At 35.1% G+C, this 25,597-nt stretch overlaps 1 protein-coding gene across 3 annotated transcripts in view; it reads left to right on the top strand.

The window, feature by feature from the left end:
- Positions 1–25,597, top strand: part of LOC143234298 (cell adhesion molecule Dscam1-like) — a 109,757-nt gene that overhangs the window by 64,341 nt on the left and 19,819 nt on the right. For all 3 annotated transcript variants that reach the window (XM_076471546.1, XM_076471545.1, XM_076471547.1), the window contains 5 exons: positions 6,406–6,553; positions 11,332–11,477; positions 13,956–14,090; positions 19,962–20,129; positions 20,447–20,517. In XM_076471546.1, the coding sequence (XP_076327661.1) occupies positions 6,406–6,553; positions 11,332–11,477; positions 13,956–14,090; positions 19,962–20,129; positions 20,447–20,517 (668 nt within the window). The remainder of the gene's footprint in view (positions 1–6,405; positions 6,554–11,331; positions 11,478–13,955; positions 14,091–19,961; positions 20,130–20,446; positions 20,518–25,597) is intronic.

Genomic DNA, 25,597 nt, shown 5'->3' with positions numbered 1-25,597 from the left:
AGATAATCTGTTGGTAGGAGTGACATTAGATGATCTGTTAGTAGGAGTGGCATTAGATAATCTGTTGGTAGGAGTGACATTAGATAATCTGTTGGTAGGAGTGACATTAGATGATCTGTTGGTAGGTGTGACATTAGATAATCTGTTGGTAGAAGTGACATTAGATAATCTGTTGGTAGGAGTGACATTAGATAATCTGTTGGTAGGAGTGACATTAGATAATCTGTTGGTAGAGTGACATTAGATGATCTGTTGGTAGGAGTGACATTAGATGATCTGTTGGTAGGAGTGACATTAGATAATCTGTTGGTAGGAGTGACATTAGATAATCTGTTGGTAGGAGTGACATTAGATGATCTGTTGGTAGGAGTGACATTAGATAATCTGTTGGTAGGAGTGACATTAGATGATCTGTTAGTAGGAGTGGCATTAGATAATCTGTTGGTAGGAGTGACATTAGATAATCTGTTGGTAGGAGTGACATTAGATGATCTGTTGGTAGGAGTGACATTAGATAATCTGTTGGTAGGAGTGGCATTAGATAATCTGTTGGTAGGAGTGACATTAGATAATCTGTTGGTAGGAGTGACATTAGATGATCTGTTGGTAGGTGTGACATTAGATAATCTGTTGGTAGAGTGACATTAGATAATCTGTTGGTAGAGTGACATTAGATAATCTGTTGGTAGGAGTGACATTAGATGATCTGTTGGTAGGAGTGACATTAGATGATCTGTTGGTAGAGTGACATTAGATGATCTGTTGGTAGGAGTGACATTAGATAATCTGTTGGTAGGAGTGACATTAGATGATCTGTTGGTAGGAGTGACATTAGATGATCTGTTGGTAGGAGTGACATTAGATGATCTGTTGGTAGGAGTGACATTAGATGATCTGTTGGTAGGAGTGACATTAGATAATCTGTTGGTAGGAGTGACATTAGATAATCTGTTGGTAGGAGTGACATTAGATGATCTGTTGGTAGGAGTGACATTAGATGATCTGTTGGTAGGAGTGACATTAGATGATCTGTTGGTAGGAGTGACATTAGATAATCTGTTGGTAGGAGTGACATTAGATGATCTGTTAGTAGGAGTGGCATTAGATGATCTGTTGGTAGGAGTGACATTAGATAATCTGTTGGTAGGAGTGACATTAGATAATCTGTTGGTAGGAGTGACATTGGATAATGTGTTGGTAGGAGTGACATTAGATAATCTGTTGGTAGGAGTGACATTAGATAATCTGTTGGTAGGAGTGACATTAGATGATCTGTTGGTAGGAGTGACATTAGATAATCTGTTGGTAGGAGTGACATTAGATAATCTGTTGGTAGGAGTGACATTAGATGATCTGTTGGTAGGAGTGACATTAGATGATCTGTTGGTAGGAGTGACATTAGATGATCTGTTGGTAGGAAGTGACATTAGATAATCTGTTGGTAGAGTAGCATTAGATAATCTGTTGGTAGGAGTGACATTAGATAATCTGTTGGTAGGAGTGACATTAGATGATCTGTTGGTAGAGTGACATTAGATGATCTGTTGGTAGGAGTGACATTAGATAATCTGTTGGTTAGAGTGACATTAGATGATCTGTTAGTAGGAGTGGCATTAGATGATCTGTTAGTAGGAGTGACATTAGATGATCTGTTGGTAGGAGTGACATTAGATGATCTGTTGGTAGGAGTGACATTGGATAATCTGTTGGTTAGAAGTGACATTAGATGATCTGTTGGTAGGAGTAGCATTAGATGATCTGTTGGTAGGAGTGACATTAGATGATCTGTTGGTAGAGTAGCATTAGATAATCTGTTGGTAGGAGTGACATTAGATAATCTGTTGGTAGGAAGTGACATTAGATGATCTGTTGGTAGGAGTGACATTAGATAATCTGTTGGTAGGAGTGACATTAGATGATCTGTTGGTAGGAAGTGACATTAGATGATCTGTTGGTAGGAGTGACATTAGATAATCTGTTGGTAGGAGTGACATTAGATAATCTGTTGGTAGGAGTGACATTAGATGATCTGTTGGTAGGAGTGACATTAGATGATCTGTTGGTAGGAGTGACATTAGATAATCTGTTGGTAGGAGTGACATTAGATAATCTGTTGGTAGGAGTGACATTAGATAATCTGTTGGTAGGAGTGACATTAGATAATCTGTTGGTAGGAGTGACATTAGATAATCTGTTGGTAGGAGTGACATTAGATGATCTGTTGGTAGGAGTGACATTAGAATGATCTGTTAGTAGGAGTAGCATTAGATGATCTGTTGGTAGGAGTGACATTAGATGATCTGTTGGTAGGAGTAGCATTAGATAATCTGTTGGTAGGAGTGACATTAGATAACCTGTTGGTAGGAGTGACATTAGATGATCTGTTAGTAGGAGTGACATTAGATGATCTGTTGGTAGGAGTGACATTAGATGATCTGTTGGTAGGAGTGACATTGGATAATCTGTTGGTTAGAGTGACATTAGATGATCTGTTAGTAGGAGTGGCATTAGATGATCTGTTAGTAGGAGTGACATTAGATGATCTGTTAGTAGGAGTGGCATTAGATAATCTGTTGGTAGGAGTGACATTAGATAATCTGTTGGTAGGAGTGACATTAGATGATCTGTTGGTAGGAGTGACATTAGATGATCTGTTGGTAGGAGTGACATTAGATAATCTGTTGGTAGGAGTGACATTAGATAATCTGTTGGTAGGAGTGACATTAGATAATCTGTTGGTAGGAGTGACATTAGATGATCTGTTGGTAGGAGTGACATTAGATGATCTGTTGGTAGGAGTGACATTAGATGATCTGTTGGTAGGAGTGACATTAGATAATCTGTTGGTAGGAGTGACATTAGATGATCTGTTGGTAGGAGTGACATTAGATGATCTGTTGGTAGGAGTGACATTAGATGATCTGTTGGTAGGAAGTGACATTAGATAATCTGTTGGTAGGAGTGACATTAGATAATCTGTTGGTAGGAGTGACATTAGATAATCTGTTGGTAGGAGTGACATTAGATGATCTGTTGGTAGGAGTGACATTAGATGATCTATTGGTAGGAAGTGACATTAGATGATCTGTTAGTAGGAGTAGCATTAGATGATCTGTTGGTAGGAAGTGACATTAGATGATCTGTTGGTAGGAGTGACATTAGATAATCTGTTGGTAGGAGTGACATTAGATAATCTGTTGGTAGGAGTGACATTAGATGATCTGTTGGTAGGAGTGACATTAGATGATCTGTTAGTAGGAGTGGCATTAGATAATCTGTTGGTAGGAGTGACATTAGATAATCTGTTGGTAGGAGTGACATTAGATGATCTGTTGGTAGGTGTGACATTAGATAATCTGTTGGTAGAAGTGACATTAGAATAATCTGTTGGTAGGAGTGACATTAGATAATCTGTTGGTAGGAGTGACATTAGATGATCTGTTGGTAAGAGTGACATTAGATGATCTGTTGGTAGGAGTGACATTAGATGATCTGTTGGTAGGAGTGACATTAGATAATCTGTTGGTAGGAGTGACATTAGATGATCTGTTGGTAGGAGTGACATTAGATGATCTGTTGGTAGGAGTGACATTAGATAATCTGTTGGTAGGAGTGACATTAGATGATCTGTTGGTAGGAAGTAGCATTAGATAATCTGTTGGTAGGAGTGACATTAGATAATCTGTTGGTAGGAGTGACATTAGATGATCTGTTGGTAGGAGTGACATTAGATAATCTGTTGGTAGGAGTGACATTAGATGATCTGTTGGTAGGAGTGGCATTAGATAATCTGTTGGTAGGAGTGACATTAGATAATCTGTTGGTAGGAGTGACATTAGATGATCTGTTGGTAGGTGTGACATTAGATAATCTGTTGGTAGAAGTGACATTAGATAATCTGTTGGTAGGAGTGACATTAGATAATCTGTTGGTAGGAGTGACATTAGATGATCTGTTGGTAGGAGTGACATTAGATGATCTGTTGGTAGGAGTGACATTAGATGATCTGTTGGTAGGAGTGACATTAGATAATCTGTTGGTAGGAGTGACATTAGATGATCTGTTGGTAGGAGTGACATTAGATAATCTGTTGGTAGGAGTGACATTAGATAATCTGTTGGTAGGAGTGACATTAGATGATCTGTTGGTAGGAGTGACATTAGATGATCTGTTGGTAGGAGTGACATTAGATGATCTGTTGGTAGGAGTGGCATTAGATAATAATCTGTTGGTAGGAGTGACATTAGATAATCTGTTGGTAGGAAGTGACATTAGATGATCTGTTGGTAGGAGTGACATTAGATGATCTGTTGGTAGGAGTGACATTAGATAATCTGTTGGTAGGAGTGACATTAGATGATCTGTTGGTAGGAGTAGCATTAGATGATCTGTTGGTAGGAGTGACATTAGATAATCTGTTGGTAGGAGTGACATTAGATGATCTGTTGGTAGGAGTGACATTAGATAATCTGTTGGTAGGAGTGACATTAGATAATCTGTTGGTAGGAGTGACATTAGATGATCTGTTGGTAGGAGTGACATTAGATGATCTGTTGGTAGGAGTGACATTAGATAATCTGTTGGTAGGAGTGACATTAGATAATCTGTTGGTAGGAGTGACATTAGATGATCTGTTGGTAGGAGTGACATTAGATGATCTGTTGGTAGGAGTGACATTAGATAATCTGTTGGTAGGAGTGACATTAGATAATCTGTTGGTAGGAGTGACATTAGATAATCTGTTGGTAGGAGTGACATTAGATGATCTGTTGGTAGGAGTGACATTAGATGATCTGTTGGTAGGAGTGACATTGGATAATGTGTTGGTAGATGTTCATTATTTTCAGCCAACTTTCTTTATACATTCTTCTGGATGCCCTAATTTCCTGTTTGACGAACTTTCATGATCTTGTATCTTCTATAACAACAGTCAATTTAAATTTCTTAAATTTGTTATGCTTTTCTTTAATTTTATCTCTTATATCCTTTGTGAGCAAACCTGGTTTTGTATTTGCAGCTACCATATTCTCTGTTTAAGAAATATATTTGTTTTGAATATTGAAATTTATTCGTTAAAAATTTTCCACAATTGCTCAGTGTTTTTAAGACTCAGTTCACAGCGGATAATTTTTGTTGCATTCATTCAGAATATGCATTTTTGAAATTTATAATACAAATATCATTATTCCTGATTTCCATATGTAGCAAAATATCAATCCTAATATAGCAATGATTACTTGTACCTAGTTTTCCCCAATTTCAACCCTCTCTACCATTTATATGTTAGATGTTAACAATAAATCTAAATTAACATTATTTCTAGTATTTTCCACGACCAATTGGTGAAGATGTCCATCTTGAACAGCTTACAGAAATCTTTTCTCCCTCAAGGTTTAACCCTAATATTTCCCAATCATTATGTCTGAAATTAAAATATCAAAAATGATGACTTTATTAACAGCTGAAATCTTAATATCACTGTAGAGTTTCTCACTAATTTCATCAGTTTTCATCTGGTGGTCTGTTTCCTTTAACAATCTCAACAGAAACCCAAATGTATTCAACCTCTGTGCTATTATCCATAATATTCTCAACTTCAACAGGACGTAACTCACACTATAACCATAGATACTTCCACCTCTCTATACTATTATATCACTATTAAATAACCCATGACCATGTATTTCAAAATCATCCACATTTAACTATGTTTCAGTTATTCCAAACGAATAAAAATATTCTATTCCTAAAATCATCTATTTAATTTCTTATACTTCTAGCATTACCATAGTAACAGATAAACCTAGTCTTTTATATTGATTTCCTATGCTAAACTTTCCTCTACATCTCAGTTTTGTTTCAATCAGTTTATCTTTGCTCTCACCACAACCTCGTCCTAGTTTAAAATTTCCCTTACAGCTAAATTAATAGCCATTGTAAACATTTCAGACTATTTCCTACTTAAATGTAAACCATCCATTCCAAAGCGTTTCCTTATTTTCACTGGACTAATTTCACAAGTCCAACCAGATAGCCTGCTTCTCCTTACATATTAATTCCCGCCTTGCATTTAGCCCTAGCAACCTACACAAAACTTTATACCCTCAGTTATTTCTTGGCAACATCCATGACACAATTAATTTATGGCATTTATCTTTAAATGCTTTTATCAACCCATTGTACTTATCAATCAGCTCCTCTGACTTACCGTTCCCTATATCTTTAGCCCACACGTGCGCAACAAAAACTGATTTGTTGTCAGTCCAATTTATTCAGTCCTCGTGTGTCTTAAAAAGGCTTAACTAACTTACGTGTTTTAATTGTTCTTAAAAGTTAGCATTATAATTTGTAAATTAGTTTTCATTTTAAGTGTCATAATTATTAATATTTTTTTCTTCTCTGCAGTGCCTCCGAAGTTCGACATCAAATTTAAATCTCAGTCAGTGCAAACGGGCCAATCAGCGGAGCTTTCGTGTTCAGCGACTGGGAATCAACCTATCAAATTTGTTTGGAAAAAAGACAACCATTTTCTCACAAACAGTTCTAGACACCAGTAAATATCTTATATTATACACATAACAATAATCAGCGTTATGAACAAAAACCAGTTTACATATATTTATATTATCACAATGTGGTAACTCCGCATTCTCTTTTAAATGCATAATCGACGAGCATGTATTTTATGAAATATAATTTTAAATATATATATTGTCACTGCTCGTTATTTATAATAGTTTGGCAATTCTTTTCTACCTTTTTTTAAAAAAAATTCAAGACATTTTTTTTAAATGAAAAGGCACTACAAGTATTCCATAAAAATATAAAATAAAATTCAAATTCGCTGACATTACATACAAATAGGATTTTTTTTTTCGGTTGAAATTTGGTGAGGTTCAGTCTGTTTTCGCGTTACTGAAAAGGTATTTTCGTCGTTTTTATTCGCCTGAGGCTTAGGTTTCGGTTAGCGTAATCGTCTAATAGCATCGTTTGAATTTGCCGAGAAGCGGCTGGCAGTGTGATTATGTGAAGGTATAGATAGATAGCTGCACGTGTGATCTTCGGAGAATAATAAAATCAAGCATTCCAAACTGCGATAAAGACATAAAACTAGTCGAAACAAAACTGAAACTCATCAACGAAAGAAACTGAAACCATAGCACGTGAAACTTTGGTAAAGCTACTTTGAAAGAAGAGATCAATAAAACTTTCAAACGTACCATTTTAATTTCTAAGACATCACAGAAAAGCAATATACCAGCTCTTTACTATAACTGCTATTGCTAGCGGTAGAACGCCGGAAACCAGAAATTATTAAGGGACAACGAAACAACCATCATACTAAAAAGGCTTTAATAACACCTGAGGAATGCTGGTTTTACATGCTATACACAAAAGATGACTTTACACGAACGACTATTATATACTAACTACTTATCTGCAGGTTTAATCTGTCTCTTATGATCCATAAAATGTACGGATAACATTTTTATAGCATGCATCAATATTTAGATTTTTGAAACGAGTGTTCGTATATTTTTTCCATAGGAAAAAGTGTTCGTAAGACAAAAGAACAAATTATAAGCATTCTGTTATTTTAAGATTCAATATATTACCAACAGAAAGCTCATCTGTATTTTATTACTAATCTTTTAAGAAACCTCATGTTTTTATTTAATGTCTGAATATTTTGGTTATGCCTTCGGATAAATATATGTATGTATAATATATATATATTAGTAATAAGATGCTCTTTCAATTGATTTGTTTTAAGTTTAGTGTCACTCTAGAAAAGTAACGCTATGAGAAATATCTGTTATGAGAAATGGAATAACATTTGGAATTGGAATATAGGGTTATTGGAATAACCCTATATTTGATATAGGGTTGAAAGATGGAGCATACTTAAGAAAAGTTACTATTGTAGTGCGTATATTAAAACATACAGAGCACGTTTGTTTAAAGTATATCTTTAAGTTTTGAATTAAGAAAATTACGAATAAATGTAATTTTTCCTTGCGTTTATATTTCTTCTCTGTGTTACAGGTATTGATTCTTTGCTGTGAAAATTTAAATTTCCTTAGATTTCTCCTTTATTCGAAATTAGAGTCATTGATTAGTTCGTTTGTATTAGAGGAGAGCCACACTAGCCTATTTGCCGATGGCCCGGCATGGCCAAGTGGTTAGGACATTGGACTCACAGTCTGAGGATCGCAGGGTCGAATCCCCGTCACACCAAACATGCTCGTTCTTTCAGCCATGAGGGTGTTATAATATGGCGATCAATCCCACTATTTATTGGTAAAAGAGTAGTCTAAGAGTTGGCGGTGAGTGGTGGTAAGTAGCTGCCTTCCCTCTAGTATTACACTGCTAAATTATGGAGGACTATCCCAGATATTTCTCTTGTAGCTTTGCGCGAAATTCCAAAAACAAGCAAACAAGATTCCTGCCGTGTCCACTGCGGGGAATCGAACCCCATATTAGTGCGTTGTGAGTCCGTAGACTTACTGCTGTCTCAGCAGAGGATTTTAACCGTTATAAACAGGAAACACTTACGCCATTTTGGATCTTGGTTCTTTTCTCCCTATATCACTAACAGCCAGCATTATTTACCACAAGACGCCTATTCATTACTGATCTCCACACTGTTCTGGAGAAGGTCCGATTTTCGCGAATTAGCATCAGAATTTTTTGTAAGAATCCAATTAAGTCGTCGCTCCATGTGGACAGAACCTGTTGTAAGGCGTTCTCTTCTAAGACTGAGGGTGATTTTTTGTCGTCATTTACGTTCCGGATCGACCAGGAATACGTAAATATTAGTTAGAATAAACAAACGAAAACATTTAACTGGCCTATTATAACTAGGGCTCTGTCGAAAGTTAAGCACAAAGTTACCCAATGGGCTGTTTGTGCTCTGCCATCCCCAAGTATCGACACCCAGTTTTTAGTGTTGTGAGTCCACAGACATGCCGATGTGCCATTAGAGGGCACTACAAATAGATACTATGGCATCTTCCTTGTTTTCGAGTGACATGAGTTTTTTTTTAATATGCATCAAACCCACATTTTCGTCTTCAGGTTCTGTTTGCTTTTTTTTTTTTTAAATTTCGTGCAAAGCTACACTAGGGCTATCTGCGATAACTGTCTCTAATAGAGCAGTGTACGACTAGAATGAAAGCAGCTAGTCAACATCACCTACAATCAACTCTTGTGTTACTCTTTTACCAACGGATAGTGAGATTGACTGTAACATTATAACGTTTCTATTGCTAGAAACGCGAGTATGTTCGGTAAGACGGGGATATTTGGGCGTGACATTTTCGCTTAACGAATTTTTTTTTATAACTTTCGTACTATTTATCATGGTATAACTATCTGACATAAACTAGGCATCATAATGAGTTCAATCCTTCAGTCTTCAAAGACCAACACACTTGCATATCTTTACCTCTTATAACTCCCTTTTCTAACACACACCAGATATTTCCGGACTAGTTTGATCAGTAATTGATAAGACTCAAGTGCAAGTTATCATAAGATCAGGTAAAAAAAATAAATAACGTGCCACACGATTAGTTAATTTTATAATACAACCCTTTATTCTTTCAAAATATTTACTAACTTCTGAAGTTGGTGTGGCGGCAATTATTCATCATAAGTGTGGAAACGTGAATACCTAAGCTGCTTATTTTTAGTTCATTTGTATGATAACTGTTTAATTAATTCAAAGTGAATAGGAAATGTGTGTTTTGTATTTGATATATCCGAATCAGGGTTTATGATAGTGAATATGCTGTACTCCGCAACCTCAACTGAAGTTACTGTCGAGTATGTGTCTCTGTTGTAACAAATGATTCCATTCAATCTTTCACCTGCGAGTTTGTTTCCTCGTATCAGTCAAACTACACCCCGTTTCTAAGTTCTAAATCACTTCATTTCTTCAAAAAAGTAATCCAAATTATACGTTTATTAAAAGTGTCTAATCGTATACCATGTACATTTACTAACAAATCACTACTCAGTAAAACTTTAAGAATTGTTTGTTTGTTTGTTTGTTTTTTGAATTTCGCACAAAGCTTCTCGAGGGCTATCTGTGCTCGCCGTCCCTAATTTAGCAGTGTAAGACTAGAGGGAAGGCAGCTAGTCATTACCACCCACCGCCAACTCTTGGGCTACTCTTTTACCAACGAATAGTGGGATTGACCGTCACATTATAACGCCCCCACGGCTGGGAGGGCGAGCATGTTTGGCGCGACGGGGATGCGAACCCCCGACCCTCAGATTACGAGTCGCACGCCTTAACATGCTTGGCCATGCCGGGCCAACTTTAAGAAAACCTAGCAATTATAACAGCATATCGTATAGGCGTATTGATTACTTTAATTCGTAACAATTCACCAGCCCTCTGTCCTTCACTGGTTGCGTTCCATGCCGTACGTTGCATATAAATGGTAATTCTGACATACTGATATTTATTTTGGTTTTTTGAGGACCAAACACACAAACATTATTCAATTAGTGCAGCATCTCTGAACCTCATAAATTTTATAAACTAATACAAAAGCTACGAAAGAGAATTTTGACACTCTGAGATGGGACCTGGCATGGCCAAGCGCGTAAGGCCATATCATATGTTAGTTTTGATACATACGATTGATATGTACAGTTTTTCGTACAAATAATTTTAAGGTTTTAAGTAAAATGGATATAAAATAGATGATACTGTTATGGTTTTGTTGTTCTCTGACAAGGTAGGTAAACGGTTTTTAGAACTTCATTGAATACATTTTTCTGTTAATTTTGAATTTTAATACGAAAAGGTTGACGTCATTGTCAGTTACACTTCTCCAATCAACGTATTCTTCCTTTAGGATAATCAAATGTTAACCCTTATTTGTAGCATTGAAAACGTTTAGAAACAGAGAAGCCTTATCTCAACTATTGTATTTAAAACGTCACTGATGTATTATTCTTTACAGAGAATTATTCAGTTATTATTAATTAGTATAGTGTTGTAAGTTACGAAACATTTAAATCTAAGTATAATTTGTAGGTCATGCTCTTAAACAATAAATTAACTTAATTAACGACAACTACTTATAAATACTCTATGACATATTACTGAAAATTCTGTTTCTAAATAAGTTGTATACTTGAAAAAAATCAAATTATTAAATTATAACTTTCAGCTTCTCGAACTTTCTTTGTTCAATAATGTATATAAATACATTTTATTTAAATTTTTTAAACCATGCCAATGTGTTCGTAATTGCGTTTGTTCTGGATAACATTGTTTAAGCCTTTTTTTGTATTTATTTCCGATACCTCGAGGTTAACGGTATTAGAAGTTCCACATTCGAATCAACTGTCGACCCTTAGAATCATGAGGACGAATAGAAACGACTCAGGAATTTATTATTGTCTTGCACGTAATGATTATGGACAAGACGTGATGAAGATCCAAATGTTGATACAAGGTAATCAAACTCAGCAAATCATAGGTGCAGTTTTAACTCTTACAAATCTGTGCTGTCTCGCATGAATATTTATTATATATATATAGTTAATATAGCAGGCTAACAAAAAATCTTAAATATTCGTTAACTTTATTTTTCCAGTGTCTGAAAATTCTACATATACCTTACGCCATTTTTTGGAAACGCCACCTAGAATTCCGAGTTGATAAAAACAAAAATATTACCCTTTATTCTGATAAGGTGAAGGATTCTTTGTCAACATGTTAACAATTAATTAATGTTTGGAAATGTCATTTCACTAGCTCATAACCCATCACTCTGTTAATAATTCAGTTTTAAAGAAACATTCTACACGCAATGAAAATAATAGTTTACTGTCTTTACAGTGAACTATGGAAGGAAAGAAACCCTCCAGTCTTTTGTGGTTCTTAGTTTGTTGAATTATTGTTTCCTGATAAAAGCCGGGTCTCATTCTTTCTCTATAAAGACGTGTTCATATTTGGAGGTATGCTCCAACACATGACTTCTCGAGTTCGGTTAAATTCAAAGTAAAGACTGGTGGTAGTATTTTATGAAATAAATTAAACCAAGAAATGGATCTCGAAGATGAAAGAGTCGCATACTTCAAAGGATTTGAAAAGTTGTTTAGTTGTTCTGACAGTTTAAGTGATTCTTTCCTCCCTTAGGAATTCATGTATAAAATCGATTCTATTTCTTCCATTTGCGAGAGAAAATATTACTACACTTGTCAGGCTGGTCATACATAGTGACATTTTGTGGCACGTGAAGAGCACGATACTATCGCTAGGAATAATTACATGCTGGTTCACTAGAACTTTTATTTCACTAAATTGATTTTAATAATAGCATTATTTAGTACTCTTTAATTATTACTATTATTCTGCTTTCATAATTCACTCATCAATAATTACACGAGCAGTAAATGGAATAAAGATGTCGACACGTTATTGTATTATTATCGCTATTAAACATTATCCAAGAAAATTCTTCAGTAAAGTAACAGTCATTCAGATCTTTAACACAGAATGTTAGCTAAACTTTTAGATTAATAAATTCTTTTCAAACGACATAACAGTTCCTGCAATCTGATAACTTAAACATAACCTCACTAACTGTTCCATCGCTAAATAGCTTAATGGTATTTGGTGATCACAAATCACATCCTGGCGTTTCGTAATCTAGAGAGTGTCGTATCAACGTTTTGACACGTGAGGGCTGGTTGAGATTCTGAAGGGTAAAAATAGAGAGGAAAAAGAACACGACAGACAGACAGAAACTCACTTGGCTCTGATGACATTAGAAACGTGATTAGAGATGAAAAGCTTGAATTTGGGCAGTTGGCGTAGGGAAGGAGGAATAGATAATCTGGACCCTCAGACTCGGGAAGGACATTATGATTGATTGATGCGATTTGACGCTGTGTCCAGGAATTTAGTGATTGTGATTTTAAAAAAAAATGTTTCAATTTTTTGTACAGTTAAAGGTCAGTTACTTATTAAAGTAATCTGGCATGTTCTTGGAAAATGCATGAAACTTAAATATAAAGAAATAAATAATTAGTTTTGTTTCTTTTACTTTACGCAAGAGGTAGCATAACAAGATGGAAAATTCAATGCTTTGTCCCAAAACTAGACTAGATATTAAAATGGGTCAGAGGTTGCATATTGAATATTATAATAATTTTGGAAGCAGTTAGTTAGATATTATAAATGAACGTAAGGTTAATTACTTTATTATCATAAATAAGCCTGAGTTTGATTATATATGTATATTTTAAATGAGTCTGAGATTAGGTATATTCATGCTGTGGGTCTCAAATCAGTTGTTAGATATTGTAAATAGGCCTAAGGTTAGTTATTTGGGTATTATAAATAAGTCCGAGGTAATTTATTCGGATATTATAATTTATATTGAATAAGTTGCGAAACAGTTAACTTGGTAACATAATAAACTTCAAGCGAGAACTTATTCCTACATTCAGGGTAAGGCCCTTAAACATTCTTTTAAAGATAAAATTTATTATTCAAATTACAAAAAGTATATAATTATGATTAGCGCGTAAAACATAAACGTATCATTACTCTCTGTATTTCTAAATACAAAAAGCCAGAAAATATCATTAGTTATTTTGGAAAGAAAACGAAATAATGTTTGTAACATATTTTTTATGCGTTTGTCCTGTAGTTGTTACCAATAATAACAATAACAGCGTTTTTTAGGTTGAAACAGGCAATTACATTATTATGAACGTTAGAACGAATTGTATGGAGACAAAATTGTAATTTAATATATTTTCTAGAAATGTTATCGTTTTTCGGAATTAAAATAGCTGAAAAATTAAAACAAAAATATGCAAAAAATAGTTGAAATAATACTTGTACATCTGTGTTAGATATATTTGTCCGTGTCGAAATAATTTTCAGAGATGCGAAATAACGTGTTCGAATATTTTGTCAGAGGCGCCCAGTCCAATGTCCAACATTTCTGTTACCAATGTGACGGGAAGAACCATTTCTCTTGCCTGGGTGGAGCCATACAACGGAAATAGCGACATCTCTTGGTACTTAATAAAATATCGGAAAAAAACTGCTGGTAATAAGTTTTGATATTTCTAGTTATAAATAAACGTACAAATGAAAAGGATTATCATTTTTATTTGTATTTTTATTAGTATTCTTGGTAATATTTTAAACTGAAGCATTTTATTTGTCTGCATTGATATGTGTATCAAAGAGTTTATTCTTTTAATATCAGGGTAATTATAAACGGGTATATGGAACAAATGGGTTGCGCTTGGTTTAAAAGCCTCATGTTTGTTCCTTTCCAGAAAAAAAACAACTTCTTTGTGTTTGCAGCTAAACAGATGGAATATTTTCTTTCAGAACTTGTAGATGCTGCTGGTTTTGTTTATCTCTATCTGAGCAGTATGGAGTTTTAAATTAAGGATGGCTAGGCCTAACCTTCTGGTCTCTTTCTGGCCTGGCCGTTTGCCTCAGGTACCGATAAGTGTCATTCTGGCTGAAAATATAGATGAAGTTATGGTGAACTATTAAACAGGGCCGTAAAGGGAAGACTGGATTAGCCCTGAAATGTTTGTTGTGTGCTGTTAAGCAATACAGTGACCTATCTGTGCTGTGTCCATCATGGTATTGAAACCCATTTTATAGGATTATAAGTATTTGGACTACCACTATAAACTAGCTCTCAAAGGATTTTAAGTATATGGTAGATTCTCGTAACTAAAACGCGCTATAATAAAGTGACAAATTAATTATGCGTGCTGTCTTCCTCTAATCTACAAGCTAATAAGCAATAATAGCTATATCGAGACAACAGACAAGCCAACTTATCTGCTAGGCTTGTGAGCTTTCAAAGTATACAGAGTTCAAATGATAAGTTAAAGAATATTAAGGACTCTCATTGCTGACTGGTTTCGACTTTTACCAGCCACTCTACTGGTTGTAAGTCAAATTACTTATTCCCTCAAGTAATAAGGCTACTTGTTGCTTAAAGCAATAATAATAAAATAGCTCTTTTAGAACTTTCTGTCAGAAGTGTACAATGTCTATCTGCGCACAGCCATCCTTAATCTTGAACTGAGAGACAAAAGGGAAGCCAACTACTCAACAATACTCACTAACAACTCCTGAACTACTTTTGTCTAATCCAAAGTGGGATTTGACCGTTGCTTTTGTAATGCAATTATAGTCCTAAAGTGCATAATGCGTTTAAGCGGTAACTGATCACGAACCACGAATTATTGGGGTTACAGTTCGCGCACGCTAACCTCTAACTCAAACGCTGGCCTTTTCATAACAGCAAGTCTTACACAGGTCACCGAACAGAATAAGGTATATTTCAAGCTGTAAAAATAAGAAAACCGTTAATTCAAGCACTTTTGAAAGATAGGCTGTCCTTCTTTTCAGAAAGTATAATTAAACAAATAAACAGCATTAACTATTTCACAAAAGCAGTTCAAGCTTAACCAGTAACCATCTTATCCAAGTCACAGCTATTTATTTCTAATACGTTTGAATACATAGACAGACCTGATCATTTCACACTTCAATAAAATAGTAATTATACTAGAAAATAAGAAATAAAAACTATCCATAAAACATATTACCTGTTTGATCTTAAGTCAGCGAGAGACATTATACCAATCATTTTTGACGACCCCCTCCTCAGTAGTACAACGACATGTCTTCGGAGTTGGAACACTAAAAGCCGGATTTCAATACCCGTGGTGGCAGAGCACAGATAGCCCATTTGGCAGCATTGTGCTTAATTACAAACGAGTAAAAGCAATCATTTTTTATATAACTTATTAACAGCGTTAGGAAAAACTGTTTTACTCATAGGAAACTAACACAACGTTTTTGAAAAATTATGCTTTGTATATATATTTATATATGTGATAAACGCTAGTAAAGCGAAAAGGCACCCAAATTAGGGTGTGTCTTAGGAAATTCGATTCGTTGAAAGTTTTAACCTATTTTGGTCAACAATTGGAGGATGGAAACTGAATTGCGCATGGGCGACTTTTGAATTTAGACAAATATTCTTTTGATCCTGACACGTACGAGAACAACGTTTTCAATTAATACAGAAAGTAAAGCGTAAATCAGATGAATACACACAACGCTAAAACCCGAAGTATGATTTCTCACAATGAACACAGCAGACAGCTTAATGTGACATTGCTAAAAAGACACTTGTTTATTTGAATTTTGCGCAAAGCTACTCGAGGGCTATCTGCGCTGGCCGTCCCTAATTTAGCAGTGTAAGACTAGAGGGAAGGCAGCTAGTCATCACTACCCACCACCAACTCTTGGACTACTCTTTTTATCAACGAATAGTGAAATTGACCGTCACATTATAACGCCCCCACGGCTGAAAAGGCGAGCATGTTTGGTGCGATGGGGATACGAACCCCCGACCCTCAGATTAAAAGTTGCACGCCTTAACCCACCTGGCCATCCCGGGCCTCAAAAGACACCCCCAAACAGATATCGATATATGTAAAAGATTACAGGAGTAGATTCAAAATTTCACCAAACTATTCTGTATAAATATTTACAATGTTAAACACGTGATATTTTAAGTATTCATACAACTTATTCACTGAGGCCTTTAGGATTCTAATAAGAACATTGTAGTTAAAATGCCGTAAACGAATCCGCTGCAGTAACAAAAGTACATTTATATCACGACGAAGACTACTCAATAAATTCTATGCAACATGTTTGCTTTAGTTTGAGATCCAGTCGAACATAAATCAGAATTATTTTAAGGATCGTTGTTCGATTGAATTAACCGCATCGAGGATGCAATTTAAATTAGGTTTAAAATACTTCGTCCGACTAACCCCCATTTTATCTCGCATGCGTGCACCCTTTCGTTCGGTGCATGCACTTGGAACACTAGAGAATCGGAAACATGATGATTTGAATCAGTCAGGGACTGTTTAGTAATTACTTAATGTATATTGATGGTACCAGATCTTGTTTTTTATATCGTTAATTAACGAGGAGGTGCCAGTAAACTGAGATTTTATGATAATTAGGCGTTGTGATGGATTAAGAGAAAAAACAAAAAACACCTGAGTAGCCAGTTATAGGATATTGAACAATCAAATACTGAACACAAAAAAATTTTCGCACTAGTTTGTTCAAGGCTCGACACGGCCAGGTGGTTAGGGCGCTCGACTCGTAATCTGAGGATCACGGGTTTAATTCCCCGTTACACAAACGTGTTCGTTCTTTCAGACCAGAGGTATGATTATCCATAGAAGTGTGGCCTTGAAAAACGTATCTATAAATGAGATTCGACTGTCCCGCAGTTTCTGAAAGTGTTTAATTCTAAACCGTCTTAACACAAGAGGTATACAGTGTGAATCTAGTCTGTTTTTATTATGCTAAACACGAAGCTACACAATGGGCTATTTCCGCTCTGCCCACTGTGGGTATTGAAACAGAAGTTTTAGCGTTATACGTCTTCAGACTTACCGTTCACTTAACGAGGGAGGGGAAGCAATATGATTGTTTATTCTGGTTTCGAATTTCGTGCAAAGCTACACGAGGGCTATCTGCGCTAGCCGTCCCTAATTTAGCAGTGTAAGACAAGAGGAAGGTAGCTAGTCATCACCACCCACCGTCAACTCTTGAGCTACTCTTTTTACCAACGAATAGCAGGATTGACCGTGACCTTATAACGCACCCTTGAATTACGAGTCGAGTGCCTTATCCACGTGGTCATGCCGGGCCGAGGAGGAGCAAAGAGAATAGAAAGTTTGTATGTATTGTAGTTTGTCATTGTTCCAATGTTTCCATTGGTCAAGGAAGCAATTTGGTGTTGTCAGGCCATTGTCACATTGTCATTTTTAGGAGGGTTTGGGGCAGGCCTCTCATAAAAGTTTTGAAAATTTAGGGCTGCGAGATCGAATCTAGAACTGTTTTAACAACAAATGCTGCATACATACAATATACTGTATTGAATTGAAAAGAAGCACATTTTAATGAATAAGTTCTAGCTATACATGCTATGAAAAGATGATTGGTCAATCCATGGCCTGACTGGCTTCATTTTTTCCTTCGATCCTGGTTTTACAACTCACCGTTGCGTGAAACACGTTCTAAGTAATACAGTTGTGTTTCAGAAACGTTATTGAAGTAATGTTTTCCTACCAGTTCTCAAGTATTAATATAACAAGCTTTTATTTGTTTTATCATCATGTTCAGCGTGGCTCTGCATATGTGCCGAGGACTGCCATTGAAGCTTCCAAGCTTAACTTATGTGGGTTTCTTTACTTTTCTTGTTTTATTTACATTTATACATTACTTTAAATTATTAACACAACATAATGTTTAGGGACAACGTGAGATCTATTGGTCCATCTCGACTGTTCCAATCTGTAAACTAAATTAAAATAATTTTAAAAAATCTTAAAGCCATACCTATATTTCATATATTTAATTCATATATTTATCAAGGTTATTCTTAAATGCATTTAAATTTACTGCGTCTATAGCATCCGAAGGTAACCCATTCTAAAGGCCAACCACCCTCTTGGAGAAATAAATGTTTTAGCTGAAGATGATTTCTACCCTACCAAAATTTATCTTTGTGTTTCCTAGTCTTACTATGTTCTCAGTGTTAATTATGAAAAAATCAAGCATTAGCACTATTGATTCCTTTTACAATCTTAAACACCTCGACCAGATCCCCCCCTCCTAATTTTTCTTTTTTCAGAAAGAAAATAATTCGAGTGATTTCAGCCTTTCCTCGTATGGTAACTCCTCCATCCCAGGCACCAGCCTCTCCTCGTATGATAACTCCTCCATCCCAGGCACCATTTAAGTAACCCTTCTCTGAACACCAAGACTTAACATTGTATTCCAAGTGTGGCCTAACCAGTGACCTGTACAATGAAATTATAATCTCTTTAGACGTATTTTCAGTACTTCTGTAGATATAACCTAAACTCCTATTTGCCTTACCATTAGCAACAGCACACTGCTTGGATGGCTTTAGAGACTGACCAATCATTACACTAAACTTTGTTTCCTTTACAACACAGTTAAAGTTATTCTCATTCAAATTATACTTGTAATTCAAATTATGATAACTCACGTGCATTATTTTGCATTTATTATAACTGAAACTCATCAGTCATTTATTTGCCCAACTCACTAAACGCACTGAGTGTGATGGTAAGTGCTGGAAACTGTTATGAAAGTGAAACTTGAGGACTCATGGAAAGCAAATGTCTCATTAGGGAGACCAAATTCTATTGAGGTATTATACGAAATTTAAAATTATTATTTGCAATATTGTGGCTACGTGACAAAATATTACGTTTTTAAAGTCGAACTAAATGTGTTTATTTAAGTCAGTTTTAAGAACCTTAAGCAGCTTTTTTTAAAACTGTTTCAATATTTGAAAGGTACTACTGATAATGTTGAATTTATGTTTTGATAACATAATGATTCAGTTTGATACATTCTAAAGACGACCTCAGTGTAGTGTATTTGGTTCAATTTAAATGAAACTAATAATATATCTCGCGTAAAGCTACACGAGGGCTATCTGTGCTAGCCGTCCCTAATTTAGCAGTGTAAGACTAGAGGGAAGGTAGCTAGTCATCACCACCCACCGCCAACTCTTTGGCTACTCTTTTACCAACGAATAGTGAGATTAACCGTCACATTATAATGCTCCCACGGCTGAAAGGGCAAGCATGTTTGGTGTGACCCACGATCATCGGATTACGCTAATAATATATACTATTTCTAGCAATAGAAATTTAATAAAGCGAATTAATTAAAGGGTAGAAATGAAGGGAGTCTAATTAACTAATTATTCGTCAGGATGATTTTGAAATTCATGACTTTAAAAGCATATTTGTAATTGTTTTTATAAGTTAGACTAATTAGATGTCAACTTGTCAAATCACATGTCTAGGCCAACAACAGGAGTCGCTGGGCAACACCACTGTGGATGGGTCTCAAAGGGTAGCTGTTCTTAGTGGCTTAGAGCCAGCAACAACTTACTTATTGAGCATTACTGCAAAGAATTCGGTTGCTTGGAGTACACAGAGCAAATGGATCGAGGTGGACACTGAAGAGGAAGGTAAGAGAAACAACATGTAAAGTTATAAAACAAAACACTTGATGATGAAGCACTTGTTATCATGTTGTGTGTCACGACAAGATTTCGGTTGTTTGGAGTATTCAAAGATATGGATCAAGGTTGACAGTGAGGAAAAAGGCTAGTTTTAAAACTAAATTGATAAAGCCCTATTTTCTGGGTCTTGATGAATGATTTGTTTATGAGTGTTTTTTATTTATTCGTATTTGCAGAGAAATTTGAAACAATGACAGTAATAAAGAAGTTTGTTGTTTTTTATATAAAATTATATTCACAGCAAATTACTTTCAACATTGCAGTTCCAAGTGCTCCACCACTAGATGTCTCAGCGCAAGCTACAGGCCCTAACTCCATTAAAGTGATGTGGAAGGTAAAGCAAATACTTTTGGTATTCACCAACAAAATATAAATTATGCATATATAAGTTAAAGTTAACTCCTATATATATTTATGAGATTGTTTTAAGCGCTTCATTTTCGGTTAGTGGTTGATACGTGATAATTCTTTCAACCAACATTTAACACGCATTTTTGAAGGTTGATCATTGTAGAATAGAAACTGGTATGATGGGATTTTTTAATGTTTTCGTGAAAGAATGGGATACTTGTAGTTGGTGAATGGATTTCAAGGATCTTTAGAGAAAGTTGTGGAACTCTTTTAAAAATATTCATATCTTTAAGACGGTTGGAACTTTTTGTTCAAAATGAGTTCTGTATGAGGTATTCTGGGATTTAGAAGGATATAAATATATATTTTTGCTAATGAAGATCCCTAGAATGGAATATTACCAAAAATCACTTTCTGTGTCAGGTTTACGTAGCAAACAATTTCTGTTATCAGCATAACGTTTAAGTGCGGTTTACGACCTGTCAGGATGGACATCAATTTTCTGTATTTGTGTTTCTAATTTCGCGCAAAGCTACACGAGGGTTATCCGCGCTAGCCGTTCCTAATTTAGTAGTGTAAGACTAGAGGGAAGGCAGCTAGTCATCATAGCCCACTACCAACGAGTGAGCTACTTTTCCACCAACGAGTGAAAGGGCGAGCATGTTTGGTGTGACGGGGATTCGAACTCGCGACAATTTCCTCTAACCTGCGTAACTTGGAGAGAAGGAAATCGAATGATGCTGTTACAAAATAGTAAAATATAATGTCAAGAACGTTCTAGTTTTTTTTTTAAACTACCCAAGTGTTTTTGAACTCATAATTAGGCCTGATAGATCACACTGAAATTCACTCAATTTTAGAATTATACAGTGAAATGATTTTCTGTGAGAAACTCTCTCCGTTTTAAGACGTAAGACGTTGTTAATATCTGAACTTCTTTGCACCATTTTGATGATTAAGCACACATCTTATGCAAAACCTATACACCCAGTCTATAATGAGGGACAATTTCTTGAATGCCAGTATAATAATAAAGGAAATGCGGGATGCCGTTTTAGGGCTGGAAGATCTAGTGATCACGTAATGAATGGAGAGAGAGAGAGAGGAAACAAAATGTGAAGGATATATTATATCAACATAAACAAATGTACGATTCGTTACTGACTATTTAACTTCACAACTTAAGTGCTCTTCTTCTTTTTAACTGAACTAGTTAAAATAGAAATTTTATTCATCTGAGCTCTAATGCGAGTTCGTTATTCACGCTAGGCTTCGGGCAGGTTAAACAAACTCGAGACGTCAAGTAGCTTCATTAACAGCGGTTCATTTCTCGCAGTCTTTTGAAGAGAGCGCGTCAGTCTTGAAGTTGATTCTGAGCTAACGACAGTGCTAATGACGTTGCGTATTTTTCTTCAAAGTTATCCGCAGTTCGTGTGCGAAAATAAAAATAATCTTTCGTTACCCGAACTTTCTTTGAAAGAAAGAAAAGTAAATAAGAAAAAAAAGATATTGAGAAGCAAAACAAGTCCTTGTAAAAAACTTGTAAAGAAGCTAATAAATGATTTTTTAGTAATATCCATCGTGAATAAAAGTTATCTATAAATCTAACTACTCTTAGGAAATCATTCAGATGGTAGAAATATTGAATGGACATTATTTGCTCATTCTTGGAACAACACAATCATGGTAGAAATATTGGATGGACATTATTTGTCCATTCTTAGAACAACATAATCATGGTAGAAATATTGGATGGACATTATTTGTCCATTCTTAGAACAACACAATCATGGTAGAAATATTGGATGGACATTATTTGTCCATTCTTAGAACAACATAATCATGGTAGAAATATTGGATGGACATTATTTGTCCATTCTTATCATGGTAGAAATATTGGATGGACATTATTTGTCCATTCTTATAACAACACAATCATGGTAGAAATATTGGATGGACATTATTTACCCATTCTTAGAACAACACAATCATGGTAGAAATATTGGATGGACATTATTTGTCCATTCTTAGAACAACACAATCATGGTAGAAATATTGGATGGACATTATTTGTCCATTCTTAGAACAACACAATCATGGTAGAAATATTGGATGGACATTATTTGTCCATTCTTAGAACAACACAATCATGGTAGAAATATTGGATGGACATTATTTGTCCATTCTTAGAACAACATAATCATGGTAGAAATATTGGATGGACATTATTTGTCCATTCTTAGAACAACACAATCATGGTAGAAATATTGGATGGACATTATTTGTCCATTCTTATAACAACACAATCATGGTAGAAATATTGGATGGACATTATTTACCCATTCTTAGAACAACACAATCATGGTAGAAATATTGGATGGACATTATTTGTCCATTCTTAGAACAACACAATCATGGTAGAAATATTGGATGGACATTATTTGTCCATTCTTAGAACAACACAATCATGGTAGAAATATTGGATGGACATTATTTGTCCATTCTTAGAACAACACAATCATGGTAGAAATATTGGATGGACATTATTTGTCTATTATTAGTGCCATACGTTCATGGTAGAAATAATGGCTGAACATTATTTTTGCTGTTGTTAGAGCAGGCGACCATCGTAGATTGTATTGTTAGAACAATATAACCTTCGCAAATTTTCTTTTCTAAATTATTAGCCTCAACAAGAACTTTTAATTAATATCCACAGTTTTAGCACTAATTAATTACTTAGGGATTGGGTTCTCTGGACTTTTCAATCTGTCTCAGTAAAAAATTCGTTACATTTAGGAAATTTACTGTCTGACAAAAACTGGAGAATAAGAGTTAACCTAGAACCCATGAGCTTTCACAACCTTGAGCCCTTGACCTCGACAGAATGGAGACGTCTGTGGCGCACATTCCCTCGCTTCGTTAGGTCAAATAAAAATTACTCATTCGACTTTTAATTTGCTCCCTAGATCTCTGATAATACACGAAAAATGCGATTCTTTGCCCGAGGTTCATAATGTCCTCAACCTTAAAAGTTATGAACAAACCCCTAAATAACAAAGTTTATTTTCATAACTTACATCATGGGATTTGAGGAAGGTTTGCTCAGTTTTACTTGTATTTTGTATTTAAATAAAGTTAAAAAGAGGTGATGGAGCTAGTTTCTCTTCAGTTTTATGATCAAAATATTCCGTTCGGCCAATATTTGTAAGGATATTCTTTTGAACGAGGGTTAAGGTATGTGAATTTTGTATTGATCACGTTGGTTCTATTTTATGATAAAGTGCTCAGTTTCTTACGGTTAGGAATTCATGGAAAGTTATGTTTCGCTGCAAATACCTAACCATCTTTAGGTCAAACAGACCTCCAACTTGACTTGCACTAAACTCTTTTTACGATTTTAAGCCTAACGTTTGCATACTTAAAACATCAACTGAAAATTGTAGAAGTTTTGCAAACGTTATTTTAATTGATGCCGTTGCTGTAAAGCTAATACATTTGATGTAAGTAAACTATAGTATTAATATTACATTCATGTTTGATGTAAGTAAACTATAGTTGTAATATTACATTCATATTCGTCATCATCACAGCACATTGACCTCAGGAATGTTTATTTAACTTTGAAAAGGTAATTATTATTTTCCATGCGTTGTTGCACGTGCAGTGACCAGTTTTAATTATTGATTAGTCAATAGTATTATTTTAATTGCTAGACAGTAATGGCTAACTAGATGATTCATTAGTATTAGCCCTCCCTCAGTGGAACAGCAGGATGTCTGAGGAATCATACTGCTAGAAACCGGGTGACGATATTCTTGTTGGGCAGAGCGCAGCTAGCCCTCTGTGTAGCTTCGTACTTAGTAACAAACAACCTTAAACATTAATATTGACTTTATATTAACAGAAGAATCATTAATGAAACTAAAATAGTTGAAGCAGCTACGTGTGGTTGAATGAGAAGTCTATGAAAACGTGATTTGTATCTTTGAAAAACAAAAAAGTTGTAATCTTCATAATAGTTTCCTTCAGGAGCATAGGACTTATGTTTTAACTAAGAGATATACGCAAGTCTTGCTGCATAGTAGCTAATATTTTCAAGTGTTATTCATGTGATCAGAGACCCAGAGTTGTGATTATGTAGTAATTAAGATAACACAGAAGTTTTATTCTTTACTTTCTTTACAGAAACGTTTGTAACGCTACACCCTCACTCAGTGGCTTAGCTGCGAGTCTGAAGGATTATAACGTTAAAATCCCGGTTTCGATACCCACAATTGTCACAGCAGAGATAGCCCATTGTGAAGCTTTGCGCTGAACAAATAAAGAAACTACAATGTTTATCAGCATTCCATTTCATATATTTGTCAATAACACTAATAATAATGATAATAAAAACCTTTAGCTGCAAATATGTATATCTAAACTTTATTTTCATATTCACTTGGTAGATTGTTTACAAAGTACTTAATATTCTCAACTTTAAAGAGGGAGGTTAGTCACAATTACTTGCTAAGGCTTAGCTTATGTTTGAAAACTCTGCACGCATTCTTATATAACTACCATATTCAACGAGGAGTTAGTGAATAACATTGCATTTGTCTATTTCCTGTAGCTATATTTTCAGTATTCAAACTGCATAACTGAAACACTATTGTATATGAACAGGTACTTGGACGTTTCTAATTAGTGACTTCCACATATATGTATATATATTAGTATGACAGCCCACAGAATTACATGTTTCAGTCGTTCAACAAAAACAGTGCATAACGACATTTTAGCTGTAGGTACTGAAGCATTAAAATAATTTGAGCACTTGGTAATGACTAACAATCGGTTTATTTATTTTGCACTTTTCGTTTCTCTGTTGTAATTGTTTAACCTATATTAGAATGCTTGTGGTGTAGCTTTGATATAAAAATAATTTACTTTCTTTTGACCTACTAGGATTCCCAAAAGTGTTCTCTTTGAAGAGTAACAAATATTTTTATTTCTTGGTTTTGAAGTTCATATGTTATGCTGTGTTATAGCCTGCAGAGTACATAATTTAGTGTCCATTG

This window comes from Tachypleus tridentatus, chromosome 12 (assembly GCF_004210375.1).
Source record: "Tachypleus tridentatus isolate NWPU-2018 chromosome 12, ASM421037v1, whole genome shotgun sequence".
Classification (NCBI taxonomy): domain Eukaryota; kingdom Metazoa; phylum Arthropoda; class Merostomata; order Xiphosura; family Limulidae; genus Tachypleus; species Tachypleus tridentatus.
Note: the sequence above shows the minus strand (reverse complement) of the source record. Positions and strands in the feature narration are given on the sequence as shown.